Here is a 14709-nt window from a genome sequence, read left to right as displayed (position 1 = left end):
TTACCCCATTGCAAAATCAAATTATCGTAAGGGGAACTATTGTAAATCGAGCACTACTTGAGTATTTTGATAGTTTTATCACAAAAAGTGCATTTAGTCATGAAAATGAGATGAAAATACAATAATTAGTGAATATTTCTCAGTGAAAAATACTGTGAATGGGCGGATTTTCAGCGAATAATGCATAGATATGTTCCATAGAGAAATCCGCGAATAGGTCCGCGAATATTTGGGGTTTACTGTGTACAAATTAAATACTGTGGAAACAGCTAAAGTTTTCAATGCTACTGCTCTCAGATAAGGTCTCTTCCCTAATTATTATTATTATTATTATTGTTATTATTATTATTATTATTATTATTATTATTATTATTCAGAAGATGAGCCCTGTTCTTATGGAACAAGCCCACAGTGGCCATGTACTTAAAATTCAAGTTTACAAAGGATATGGTGTTCATATTACGAAATAAGTAACAGAAGGTATTAGGAAATAAAGAAAGAAGAGGTCAGTTATTAGAAAGAACAATGTAAATTAATAAATGAATAGAAAAGATATTTAACAGCAAGGGATTACTGTGTATTTAGAAGATTTTAAATAACTCAGTTACACGTTTATTCCATTTATGAAAGTGGCGCTGAAGGATGTTAACTAATCTACTGACTTTGGTGGTGAGTAAAATTGAGTGGATCATCATATTTCTTTTGTTCTTTCCAGTTACGAGTTGCCTTTTGACCGCCATGACTGGATTGTTGACCGTTGCGGCAAAGAAGTTCGCTACATTATTGACTACTACGATGGTGGTGATGTCGATCCTAAGAACTACAAGTTCGCAATCCTCGATGTTCGGCCAGCTATGGACTCCTTCGAAAACATCTGGGACAGGATGGTTGTTGCATGGTGGCGCTGGACGAGGAAAGAAGAATAACCTAGTTTATTGTTATATAGTCATTGTTGAGCAAAGGAGAAATTTGCTCTGTAAAGCTGAATTCTTACGTGTTGCGTATAACTCATCACTGCCCAAGAAAAATCTGTTATAATGGTCATGCATATTATACTTAAGCAAGCTTTCTTATCAATCCAAGTACAGGGGATTAATAGCTGTATGAACAAAGATGATGCAGGTCAGTATACTGTACCTTTGGAAAGTAATTCTTTTACTTGTAGCTGCAAGTAGCTATTTCATGTGTTACAAAGTTATGAATATTTTTGTAGTTTCTTGGTGATACTCCAAATATTCTGTCCTTTTAATTAGGACTCAATTAGTTTCTTGGTGATACTCCAAATATTCTGTCCTTTTAATTAAGACTCAAATAGTTTCTTGGTGTTAATTTAAATATTTCATAATTTTGCTTAAGACTCGAGTATATTGAGTAATATATGGTAGTATTGAATCCATGATTCAACAGTAAATAGGGAAACTTGACATATGCCAAAGTTGAAATACAAGCACTTTGAAAGTCAATCCTGATGCTTCTGTAAATAATTTGTAAATTGTGTTTTGCTAATCATAAGTTGCTATTCACTATGTTTGAAGTCCTAATAAAAATACTTAAAGCCAACACAGTTGATATACATAAAGTGTTTTGTAGGATAATAGCTTAAAAAGCAGTATGAAAAACAAGTTTCAAATATAGTGTAACGGTTTTTACATATAGTTATGAAGAGTTAGCCTCTGAAAGCAACTGAGACATACGTTTTCTTTATGTTTAAGGAGATGGCTTGATTATAGTTGTGCTGTAAGGAACAGCTCATTTTTGTTATGTAATATAAGTACAGTACTCAAATTAAAGTTCTGTACATCCTTTTTCTTTGATGTGCACATACAGTGCCAGCATTCCAGCAAAGAGGGAGTATGTGTGCCGTGGAAGTTACATGAAGTTTGCTGTTTATCTTTGCCTCTTGGCTTCAGTGACCAAAAAGTTTGGGTTACTGGCCATTAAGGTGAGGATTAGTTATTAGGGCTTTAAGTTAATGGCGACAGAAGGCAAGGATTAGTGCTTAGGGTACTCCTTGGGCAAATAAATACAGTATTGCTGTACTGGATCTAGGGTACATGAACTTTTCACCTGGAAATAGAGTTTGCATGCTGTATGTGAAATGTACAGTGTTGTGCAAAGGATCATATATTTTAATTTGCAAAAGGTATTTTTCAATTTTTGATGAGCTCCTTCATCTCTTGATGCTAAGTTTTGATTGATTCTAGCTTTGTATATCTTTTATTGTGATTTGAAGCAGAGTGACATAGTCTTTGTACCTTATTTAGCATAGTAAGGAGCTTGTAATGTACATATTTTGTAAAAAGTAAATTGAATAAAGCTCTTTTTGTGTTCTTATACCCTCAGGCATAAAGGAGATAAGGCTTGACTTTTACAGTATTTACAAGGACTGCATTCTTGCTTCTGACAAGCTTCTCTAAACAGACACCCTCTTACTTTCGTTATATGTTGGGGAAGAGCTTACGAAGTATGTATTAGGTTTCTTCATGCATGACTTTCATAGCACAGTTTAATATTTATATTTTTAAGCACGTAGAATATGTATTAGTTCCTCTACTGTTGCTGTTTTGAATGGTGCAGATGCATATTTACTTGGAGTAGGTTCAAGTTTTAACAGTCAGTATTTGAATTGCTCATATTTACCATTTACCTTTACTGTATAAAAATATGACTCAAGAAGTCATGGAAAACATCTCATGTATGGAAAGCTTAAAAAGGTTCTTGTATTCTCACATATTAACTATTACTGCTTTATTTGTAGCTATGATTTGCAGTTTCTGTCATAAATTTTATAGGAGACTCTGTCTTCCTCTGGATTGGGGACAATTACTGCCATATTCAGTCAGTCAGTCAGTCTCTGTCCTTCGTACACTCGACATTGAAGATCATTATTTTGATGTTAGTTTGCAGTAATCACTCAGTCAATTACGGATCTTGATTGTTTTGACTAGTATATGATAAAGCAATCTTTCTCTCCCTTGCTTTTCTTCAAAGTGCTTTTGACTTTTTATTATTTATAAGTTTTATATAAGTAACTTACAAAGTAACTACGTAGCTATTAGTTTCTAACTATCGCAGCAGCTTAAAATTTGAAATTTGCAGTAACGCTTTGTTGTTTTGGTGTAGGTAACTAGACCCCACCCACTTTTGGGGACGAATAGGTACAACACAGCTGAACGGTTCAATTTGTTTCTGTCGGTCAATGACTGATCATCGGTTGTTTGAGCAGCTCTTGTTTGAAATTTTGACCGGATGGTTTTGGATTTCGCCTTCTTTGGTGAAGTATTCCTTAGGTTTGGTAGAGCGCTAATCGTTACCTGTATTAGCTTAGCTACTTTTCGATTTAGACTTTAATTTACTGATTTTGACTTTAATGTGTCTGATTCTAGTTTGTCTAGTATCTGGTATTGTAGCAAAGGCTGCAATACCAGACTAACTTCAGCTACATGAGACTCATACACTACGTGTTGCCATTGCAGGGACAGATTTGTTCTTTTGATCTTAAATGTGAAGAATGTAAAGATTGGGATCAGGAAATGGACAGATTTGGACGCTCACCTTGACAAACTTCAGAGACAGGCAGAGAATACCGTAGCCCAAACTGGGTCTTCGGTTGAGGTCCTTGTGGACCAAATGAGTGCAATTAGTGTCGGTGCAAGTGCAGTGTCAGTGGAAGAGGTGACTATTCATCCCATTAATGCTCCTAGACAAAGGTTCCTGTCAAACTCCCCTAAAACTGAGAGGAGGCAAACCGGAGGTCCAAGGGAGGTCAGTGGGGTTTACCCCCTCAACTAAACCTGTTGTTCGTAAATCCCAGGACTCGGCAGACAGCCACTGGAAAGGCATCCATACGGATGCGCATGCCTTGTTGTTCAGTGACTTGGACTCCAGTGTGGACAGAGGGGCGTAGTAAGTGTTTTTGAGTGTTTCCAGGCTGCTGAAAAGGCATGTTCCTTCTGCTGAGCGTGCTTCTCCGTTTCCCCGTAAGCTGCCCAGGGAACAAGAGCGCAGTCCACTTCCCTCCCGCAGTTTCTGGGATAGTTCTGATCATGGGCCTCATGAGCCTTCAGTGGTGGAGCACCAGTATTTGGCACCAAAGCAGTTTTCCTCCTCTAAGAAGCTGTCCGAGTGCCCAGTTTCCAAGTGTCCAGTTTCCGAGCACACAGTGTCCGCATGCCCAGCTTCCAAGTGCCCAGTGTCTGAGCGCCCAAGGTCTGAACTCCCAGTGTCCGAGCTCCAAGTGTACGGTATCCAAATGCCCAGTGTCCGAGTGCCAAGTGTCCGAGTGCCCATTGTCTGAGCATCCAATGTGTGAGCTGCCCAAGGTCCAAGTGCCAAGTGTCTGAACGCCCATTGTCCAAGTGTTCATTTGTGTCTGAGTGTTCACGTGTACGAGTGTTTACCTGTATCCACATGTCCACCTGTGTCTGTGCGTTCTCCTGTCCGCTCTGCGCCAGTAGCCAAGCGTTCGGCACCATTCACCACTCCCTGCTGTTACAGATCCTTCATTGGAACCTATCCAGTGCCGTTTGGATAATATTTTGGGACCTCTGCAGAAGCACCCTTCAGTGACACAGATCCTCCAGACTTAGCTCCTTCCTCTATTTTGTCTGATGAAGAAGCCATCGAACTGGAGCAACCTACTTCCGCTTACATGGCTCTCCTGAAATACTTCCTATTCTGCTACCCAGCTTTTTTTTAACTCCGGCCCCAATGTCTCCGGGTTCAGCCTCTATGATGAGACAGCCTGCAGAGTCTTCCAGGTTGCCTAAGATGGTCCTTTCCTCCTCATCAAGGAAAGCTTTATCCAGTATTGATGGGTGGCTATCAGAGAAGAGGGATTTGGCAAGGCTGTTTTTTGTGCCCCTCCCTCTCACTTGTCTCAAAGGAGGTACTTGTCGTGTGCCACTGGGGAAGCTCCTTTCTTGGGGGTTTCTGTCTCCTCCCAGGGGGATTCCCCCAGTCTTACTGACTCGGCGCGTAGGTCAACGTTTAACTCTGCCAAGGTTATGTTCAGATCTTCAGAACTTGACCATCTAGTTAGGGATGTTTTTAAGGTCTTCGAGGCCTGCAGTTTCTTAGACTGGACCTTGGGGGCCTTAGCTATGAGGACTGAAGACTGCAACACCCTTCAAGAGAACTTCTCATCGAATTGGCTAGGAGTTCTCTCGTGTGGATAAGGTGATCAGGGATGGCTCCCAGGAGCTGTCTGCCTTATTTTCCATGGGAGTTCTCAAAAAAAAAAGAGAATGTGTTGAACATTCACTACAAAAGGCATGACTCCCTCCCAGAGGTCGGCTCTCCTGTTTGTGCCTTTGCGACCAATTTGCATCGTTCCCTCGAGCTACAATGGACCACATAGCAACAGACTTGCAGAAGAAGTTGACCCAAGATCTACTTGCGCAATCTACCAACCGTTCCAGGTTGTGGCATGGGACTTCGGTCTTGTTTAGTGTAAGAGCAGTCTTCCCGCTGCAGCAGCAGCCCTTTTGAGGCGGCAGAGCTAGTTTCAGCCCCGCCTGCACACAAACCTGCGGTCAGCCAGACTAATTAAGAAGTCGTCCTCTAAACCTTCCTCTCGCAAGTGAGGATCCTGTCCTCCGTGTTCCTGTAGAGGCCAGTCTTCTCCATTTTTGGGACAAATGGGAAGCCAGGAATGCAGAACTCTGGGTAATCAAAGTCCTCAAACAGGGCTATTGCATCCCGTTCGGGGAAAAACCTCCTTCAGTGTCCTTGCCCATCAGCGTAACAGCCTACTCGGTAGGCTCGGAGAGGTTTTTGGCCCTGTCAGAAGAGGTCTCTTCCCTACTCAGGAAGGGGGCTGTAGAGGTGGTCGACGACATAAGCACAGAAAGCTTTTACAGTCAACTGTTTGTCGTCCCCATGTCATCGGGAGTTGGACGCCTGTCCTGGACGTTAGCACACTGAACTTCTTTTTTCTGACAACAAAGTTCAGGATGGAAATGAAGCAATCAGTCCTGCCAGCCATTCACCAGGGAGATTGGATGGTGACCACCGACATGGAGGACTCATACTTCCAAGTTCCAACACATCAGGACTCCAGGGAGTATCTAAGGTTCATGTTCCAGGCCAGAGTCTTTCAGTTTCGGGCTCTGTGCTTCTACCTCTCTACAACTCCTCAAGTATTCACCCGTGTTCTTGGCCCCTGGCGAAATGGCTACTTCTCATAGGTATCAATGTCTGTCTGTATTTAGATGATTGGCTTCTATGCTCCCTCTCAAGAACAAGGTGCATGGGAACCTTCAGAAGGCTCTTCTCCTTGTCCAAGAATTGGGCCTCTTAATCAACATGCAGAAGTTGCAGTTAGTCCAACTCAATCAATTCTTAATTTGGGGATGAGGATTGGTTCTCTGAGTTTTTGGGCTTTCCGTTCCACAAAAGGATCCAATCCTGCCTCCAGAAAGTATGAAACTTCCTCTCTCTCCCGTCCTGCTCAGCCAATGAATGGATGAGTCTTCTGGGCACTCTCTCATCCATCAAGAAGTTTGTGCCTTTAGGAAGATTACACACAAGAGTATTGCACTTCTTCCTAAAGGCCAGTTGGCATAGGAAGACTCTTCCTGACTCCTTCATTTTCTCCATTCGGTGGTGGCTCACAGAAGAAAGATTTCTAATAGGGAAATCACTGCATCCTCTGAGCCAGAGCCTAACATTATACTGTACTCAGATGCATTGGATATGGGTTGGGGGCTCTTTTAGGCAATATGGAAGTTTCCGGGATATGGTCTCTGGACGAGAGAAAGCTACACATCAACGTGAGGGAGCTGAAGGTGATTCATTTGGCCTTTCAGTCTTTTGCAACAGCAACATTCAACAAAACAGTCATGGTCCATTCAGACAGCACGACTGCATTGGCCTATATCAAGAACTAGGGAGGGACTCGCTCCTTCTCCCTTTACAAAGCAGCCAAGGATCTTCTCTGGGTACAGAACAATTGCACCAGGATTGTGACTCGTTTCATCCAGGGAAAATTAAACGTTCTCGCAGATGAGTTAAGCAGTGCAGACAGGTTCTACCTACGGAATGGACACTGAATCCTCAGGTGTGCACCAACCTGTGGAAATGGTGGGGAAAGCCGTCGATAGACTTGTTTGCAAAGTCGAGGAACCATCGCCTCCCCTTATACTGTTCCCCAGCCCCAGACCCTCAGGCATGGGCAACAGATGCCTTGCTCCAGGACTGGTCAAACCTGAATGTGTACGCCTTCCTGCTGTTCATCATGGTGAGAGAAGTCTTAACCAAGTTTGTATCCCACAGCAACACGTCGATGACTCTTGTGGCTCCATTTTGACCGCAAAAGGAGTGGTTCCCGGACCTTCTCAGACTGCTGATAGACTTCCCAAGACTTCTGCCTCAGAGATGAAGCCTCCTCAAGCAGCTCCTCTTCCATTGGTTCCACCAAGGTTTATCTGCTCTCACTCTGACAGGCTTCAGACTGTCAGGGAGCTCGTCAGAGTGAAGGGTTTTTCAAGAGAAGCCAGCTGGCTGCCAAGCCCAGACGCTGAGTCTCTGCCATGGGCTACCAGGCAAAGTGGGCAGTCTTTTGCAGCTGGTGTCAAAGACATGACGTCTCTTCTACTAAAACCTCTGTAGCCTGATTTACCCAAATCGCTGATTTTTTAATGTTCCTGAGGTCTTCTCGAGGCTTAGTTACATCCACCATCAGAGGTTACAGAGCTATGCTAAATTCCATTTTTAGACATAGGGGATTGGAACGGTCTACAAGTCAAGATATAAGTGACCTGATTAAGTCTTTGGACACTTCAAAGCAAGTAAAGTCAACGTTGGTCGACTGGAACCTGGATGTGGTTCGTAAATGACTCTTGGGTCCTCCATTTGAGCCCCTTCATTCCTTATCTCTAAGAGACTTAACTAGAAAAACTCTCTTTTTGGTTACCTTGGCTACGGCAAAGATGATTAGTGAACTCAGGCCTTTGATAAAACAATTGGTTTTTCACAGGGAGATGCGGCCTGCTTGTTCACTATTTTGGTTTGGAAAAAAAACGAAGTCCTTCCAATCCTTTGGCCCTGTTGTTTCACTCATCCAGAACTTAGTGGATATCATTGGACCAGCAGACCAAGAGAGGGCTCTTTGCCTGGTAAGAGCATTGGAGCATTATATCAAAAGGGCCAAAAGGATCAGAGGCCCCTCTCATAACTTATGGTGTTCGGTCAAGAAACCCTCATGTCCGTTGTCCAAGAATGCTTTGGGCTTTTTTTTTGAGGAGCATAATATCCAAGTCACACTCAGAAATTCAAGATGTCTTTCCCATTTTCAAAGTTAAAGCTCATGAGATAAGAGTGGTCGTCACTTCGTTGGCTTTTAAATGGAACTTATCACTCCCCATGATTCTTCAGTCAACATTTTTGAAATGCAGATCAGTGTTCGCTTCTCATTATTTACGTGATATGGAGACTGTTTACAATAATTGCAGTACTTTAGGTCCATTAGCTGGGCTGGCATGGTATTGGGGGACGAAGGATAGGAGGTATTCCTTCTATTTCTCTATCTCCTTGCCTTGAAACTGGTTGTCGAGTTTTGGGAAGCCTGGGGGTACTGTGTACCTGGAGTACCCACCAGATGTTTTTAATGGGTGAGTAATAGTTATGTTATGTAAAGTGTGGGTAACAGAATTTTCTGGCTGATTTCGTTGTACTGCGCCCAGGGCAAGGGCACTTGGTTTATTTTGCAATGCTTTGGCACCCCTTGGAGTACTCCTTGGATGCAAAGCTCCCACTGAAGTATAGACGTCCCTTGGCTTTACCGCCGCGTCACTACAGGTTGAGATGAGCACCAACCGGAGGCAGTATCTTCCTGCTGCAGCTCTCTCACCAGGTAAGGTTACAACAACCATTTCACCAATGCTAGCTACCTTTCTATTTCAAATTCATCTCCATTACTGAGTGGTTTTGAGAAGTATATGTCCATGTATCCCACCTCCTGTCAGTGTGGGATTCAGCTTTGTAGTTACTTGGTAAGGTACATATTTAAAAATGACATTTTTATAATAAGATAAAGTTTTATATATACGTAGCAAGTAACTACATGATCATAGCCCTCCCTCCTTCCCTCTCATGGACATGGGCACAAACGAATTGAGCTCTTCAGCTGTGTTGTACCTATTCTTTCCCGAAAGTGGGCAGGGTCTAGTTACCTACACCAAAACAATACAGCATTACTGCGAATTTCAAATTTTAAGCTGCTGGGATAGTTAGAAACTAATAGCTATGTAGTTACTTGGTAATTATATATAAAACTTTCTTTTGTTATAAAAATGTCATTTTCCGCTAACTGGCGCTGTTACTGAAATGAGTTCAGTAATTGTTAACTACTTTTGTTTGTTTTGACGACATACAAACTGGTGGTCCTTTACATTAGGAATTACTCTCAGCGTGGCTGGAAACAGCTGTTGAACTTTCGAACAAGGTGGTTAGGCAGTTAACTACCGTCTGGGAGGTGGGGGCACTTCCTGCCCGGATGTAAACATTCCAATTTGCTTTCGGCCATCGTGTGCTGCAGATGTGTTTTTTCGCTCTCTGCCCTGACTACCTTTGAGCTGTTTTTCCCTGTGGGATCTCTTGTTTTTGCTTATTTTCATTTTCATGAATGTGGACAAACCCCGCAAGCCCTCCTTTCCCCAGTGTGTGTGTCCTGGGGTGGGAGGAAAGAAATGGAATACTTTCGTTCCAGCGTGGATATGGACCCACATGCTCTCTGCCCCACCTGCAGAGGATTTGTGTGTTCACACGCTCCTTGTGCTGAGTGTTGTTCCTGGTCTGCCAAGCAGGTGAAGTTTGGGGAGGAGACAGTACTGAAGGAACCTGCCATGCTGTCTGAGGGTTACACGCCTCCGACAACTCCCTTGGTGGCTGACCCGTCGAGATCATTTCTCCTCCAGCAAGTTTCCTCTTTCCTTGATGCCTCTCCCTTGGGTGAGACTCCCCTCCTTCCTCATTCGTTCATCGGGTGTGGAAGGTCGCGGGGTAGCAGACGATCAGGACATCCTCTCTGGGGCCTCTCCTCACTCTAGGGGCGAATTTTTTTCCCCGGAGCGAGTAGAGGCTTCCGTTTTTGACCCGACTTTTTCCTCAGGCTTGGTGGTGGAAGTGTCTCTCTTTAGCCAGGTATCTGACCTCACCTCTACCTGGCTGTACCTGGGTCTTTCTGGCATTCCTTCACTAGTGTCTGGTATCCCATCTGTCAGGCACTCTGGTGATGACCCACACAGCCACCACATCCACCACCATGACCATCGCTATGACATCATTCGGCAAGCTGCCTGTGACGGTGGCCTCGCACCTGGGCATTCAGGTGTCGGCCGCTCCTACCACGCTCCATACCGTGCTGCTGCCTCCTGGTTTCCTGACCCCGTTATCCTGCCTGGCCCCTCTAGGATGGTGACTTCACCAGTGTTCTATATCTCCATGCCTGCTCCTGTTGCTGACCCATGCTCTTTCCCGACTCCGGTTCTGGCTCCTGGCTACCCTGACTCTCGGCCCGGCCTGGCTTCCACTCATGCTCCACCCGTGCCTTCGACCCATGTACCGTCCTCTGGCTTTCCTGGCTCCCGCGCTGCTCCACCTGTCCCGGTAGCTGCTGGCCTGAGCACCAATGTGTCTGCTACCTGGATTGCATCTGCTTCCCTGGCTTCCCTGATTGGGCCAGTGTCTTCTGCTGCTCCTTCGTTGATGGGCGACCTGACCGCCATCCTGAAGAAGATGACGGTGTTGTCATTGTCTTCATCTTCGTCTTCGTCATCCCTGGCTGCGGTTTGTTACTCCTTCTTCTTCTTCCTGAGGCTCACCAGCTGAAGAAGAATCGAAGAAGAAGCCTGTCTCACCCCCCTAAGACTCATAAGGGACTGCTTTCTTCACAGGGAAGGCAGTGGGATCGTTAGCTCTTCCTGGTCCCCAGGGAACTGATCTGTTGGTCCCGGGTCAGTCCTATGGGGAGCGAGGCGTACTCCCCACAGGTGAAGAAGGGATTCTAAGGCCAGCGGATCTGTGTCAAACGCTTGTTCTCAAGCCGCGACTATACCCAGGTCTTAAGGGAGCCAAGAACCCCATGTGGTACTAGAAACCCTCTCCGCACTTCCACTCAGGCACAGGACAGGAGAAAGAGTCCGGGCATGCAGATGCTCCGACTCTTCCTACTGGCACCACTTCTAGTGCCAAGCCAGATTTCCGGGAAGGCACGCCAGTCCCTCGGGTCTGGACACCTGGTGAGACAGAAAAGAGGTCCCCTGCTTAGTCTTCCTGAGAGATTTCGGCCTTGAAGAAGACTGGGGGCACGTCTCGAGGACAGCGCAAGTCCTCGCCAGCCAGTCACAAGACTCAACTCCCAGTCCTGGCACGTCCAGTGAGCCAGCCTGGCTCAGGGATGGTATGCACTTCACTAGCGTGAGCCTCCGCTTCCTTCAGGAACCCCTCACCTGAGGCGTTTTCTTGACTCCAGGCTGCCATCACCACCGCAGGTTGGTGGGATCGCTCCCGGGCCCACTGCTCCTGTGGGTTCTGCCAGCAAAGACAGTGGAGGCCAACGCATCCCTCTCGCCTGTTCCTCTACCTCCTGGGCTCTCCCAGGGGGCACGGGTCAGACAGGAAGAACTCCGGCGAATCGTCTCCCCAGAGTTCTACCTCGGAGGTGTAGGTGCCTGGCTTGGTCCTCAGGTTAGCCAGGTTGTACACCTGCGTGGTGCAGGAAGGATCACAGGGGTCTGCCGAGGTTCTCCCTCCTGCAGGAGTAGATGGGAGACCGACCTGAAGGACCTTGGGGTCTTTCTTCCACGAGGACACCCGACACCCCAAGATGCAGAGGAGATTTGCTGAGGTAACTACGCTGATTCATCAGCACAACGACCTCAGGGAAGGGACCATAGCCTTATCTGTGGATTGTCCTTCGCGCCTCAAATCCTTCTGGGGACTTGAGGAGGAACCCAAGGTTTCGGTGGGGCTGCCGTGGTCCACGCTCACCGAGGGGGTCCTCGATCAAGTGAATGGTCTTGTGTGTGGGCAGGACAATTCCCTGCAATTGAACCACTTGGGCAAGCTGCTTCCCCCTCCTCTGCCTCGTCAGAAGCGCTTTTATACGCCATGGGAGAGGTCATTGCCTCCTAAGTGGGTTGACCCTGACCTGGTTCGTCTAGGCCCAGGTCTCTCGTTGCAGCAACTTACTGCAGAGAGCATTTCCCTCTCTCAGCAAGAGGCCACAACCCTGGAAGCCACCTCCATGGCAGCTTTCCAGGCAGTCCCCTGGTTGGACCTTTGGTTATTCACAGCATCCAAAGTGGCTGCTTCCTCGGGCGCTATTGTACCTGGGGAAGACTCCGCTTTCGGGAGACTGTCCCAGTCTGGAGGTAGAGCCATCTCCTACCTCGCCCACCAGACGACAAACCTTTGTGCCAACCTGGTCCTGAAGCGGAAAGACGCCGTTCTTTCTCGCTTGTCCAGGTCTGTGGGGTCCAAGTTGGCAATGACCCTGCGGAATGGACCATTGCTGGGGTCTACCTTTCTCATCCCTAGAGAGTTGATGGACAAGCGTCAGGCCGATGATAGTGACCACCTTGTTCACCAGGCAGTGGCCAAAACCTCTGGTCTTCATGTTCCACTGTGGCCAGGCCCTCGGGTCAGGCTAGCACTCCTCGCCTCTAAGAAGTCCCAATCTTCGAAGGGATCCAGAGAAACACCCAGCTTCTTCCTCTGGAAGGTGGAGTCTTCCCACTTTTGCAGCCCACTTTTCAACCTTGGAGGGGCAAGGAAGGAGAAGAAGGGAAAACGCTAGGCAAAGTCCCCCTCCCCGACTGCTGCTAAAGGTGGGGTGTGCCTGTCGTGCTATTGGGCAACATGGCAGCGATACAGAGCCAAGACCTGGATAGTGGATGTCCTTCAGGAGGGATATCTACTACCCTTGAGTCTCGGCCACCCCTCACCAACTCTCCGGTCCGTCTCCAAACCTACGTCCAAGGACCACTGAAGGACTCCGCACTAGAGCAAGAGGTGCAAGCCATGCTGAGCAAGGGTGCTGTGGAAGCCATGTCGGATCGGTCTCCAGGCTTTTACAGCCATGTCTTTCTCATAGAGAAAGCCACAGGGGGTTGGAGACTGGTCATAGACCACTCTCCCTTGAACCAATTTGTTCGCCAGACTCGGTTCACGATGGAGATGGCGTGATCCGTGCTGGCCTCCATCAGGGAGAATGACTTCATGCTTACGATGGACTTGAAGGATGTGTATTTCAAGCGCCCCATTCATCCGTCTTCGCGCAATTACCGCCACTTTATCCTGGGAAACGGTCTTCCAATTCAGGGGCACGCTGCTTGGGCTCGACTGCCCCAGCTGTTCACGAGTCTTCTTCTGTCAGCTTGGGCCCATTCGCACGATACGCCTACTGAGGATCTCACGGGCTGGTTTGCCCGGCGAGCCCCGCCGAGCGTTGAGACAGACCGCCCATGGGCTTTGCTGCAATCTTGGATCGTGGGGAACCTGATAAGTCGAGATCTCACCCCAAAGCAGAGGATGAAGTACCTAAGCATTGATAGATTAATGGTAACAGCTGAAGTCTCTTCCTCGACCTCTTATCAGGCAGGTTCAGAAGGCACAACTGTTTTCGACAGGAACAGCCAGATCGCAATGGCAAGTCATCGGGTCACCCGCCGTCACTGGAGAAGGAATTTCATGGGCGTCTTCACCTGTGGTTCTGGCAGCAAGAGGCCAGTTGAGTATTGGTCCCAGTCCCAAGACCCCAGTCCCTTTCTCATCCTCTTTCAAGAAGGTGAGAGAACTGCAGGACGACAAGAACCTCGTAATAGGAGTATCCTACGCTCCCCTCTGGGACATGCTGCTGTTCTCAGATGCATGAACCGAGGATGTGCACACCTGGAGGAGTTGTGACTGGGGACTGTGGCACCCGTAAGATGACAAAGCACTTTACATCAACATCTTGGAACAAGGCCCTCCGAGAGTTTCAGGATTGAGGATGGGACACTCCGTAGTACTGATGAGCGACAATGCCCATGGTAGCATACATCAACAAGCAGGGGAGTCTGATCCTCGGCTCCACCACTGATAATGCAGGTGCATGGTGGCCCTGGCTCCACTCAGTAGAGCTGTCAGCGGTACATTCCAGGCAAGAGGAATGTTGTGGCAGACAAGCTCAGCTGCATGAATCAGGTGATTGGAACCAAAATGGTCCTTTGCTGAAGTCGTGGAAAGGCTGTTCAACCTGTGGAAAGCTTTAAGTCATCGATCTGTTTACCACCTTGTACAACAGAAGACTCCAGGTCTTCTGTTTAGTCATGCCAGACTTATGGGCCGCTGCGGAGGACACGATCTAGCACTAGTGGGACAACCTCAACGTCTACACCTTCCCTCCGTTCTGTCCAATTCTCAGAGTGGTAAACCAGGCGATGATCACTCCGCATCTCAGAATGATTCTGGTGGCACTCAAATGGCCGTGAGCTGTCAGATATCCCCACGACCTGCTAGCCAGCTCCTTCCCCGAGGCGCCGAGATTCCTCGGGTCAAAGAACCAATCTGCCAACAGGCAGTGCAGTCCCTAAATCTTCCATGGGTTGAGGTTATCCACCCGAGATGGTGGATAACCTCCAGCTTTCGTGTCGCCAGCAACAGAAATGGCCTGGTACTCAGATGATCTCATGAGCGGTATGCCAGGGAAAGTGGTCCGTCTTCTCT

General features: G+C 47.0%; 1 protein-coding gene across 1 annotated transcript in view; it reads left to right on the top strand.

The window, feature by feature from the left end:
- The window catches only part of Cchl (Cytochrome c heme lyase), a 43563-nt gene extending 41243 nt beyond the window's left edge, over nucleotides 1–2320 (top strand). Inside the window, 1 exon segment of the mRNA XM_067132192.1 lies at nucleotides 716–2320. Coding sequence (XP_066988293.1) covers nucleotides 716–926 — 211 coding nt within the window. The 3' untranslated portion in view covers nucleotides 927–2320.
- The last annotated feature ends 12389 nt before the right edge of the window (nucleotides 2321–14709 follow it).

The sequence above is a fragment of the Macrobrachium rosenbergii genome, chromosome 31 (assembly GCF_040412425.1).
Source record: "Macrobrachium rosenbergii isolate ZJJX-2024 chromosome 31, ASM4041242v1, whole genome shotgun sequence".
NCBI classification, from domain to species: domain Eukaryota; kingdom Metazoa; phylum Arthropoda; class Malacostraca; order Decapoda; family Palaemonidae; genus Macrobrachium; species Macrobrachium rosenbergii.
Note: the sequence above shows the minus strand (reverse complement) of the source record. Positions and strands in the feature narration are given on the sequence as shown.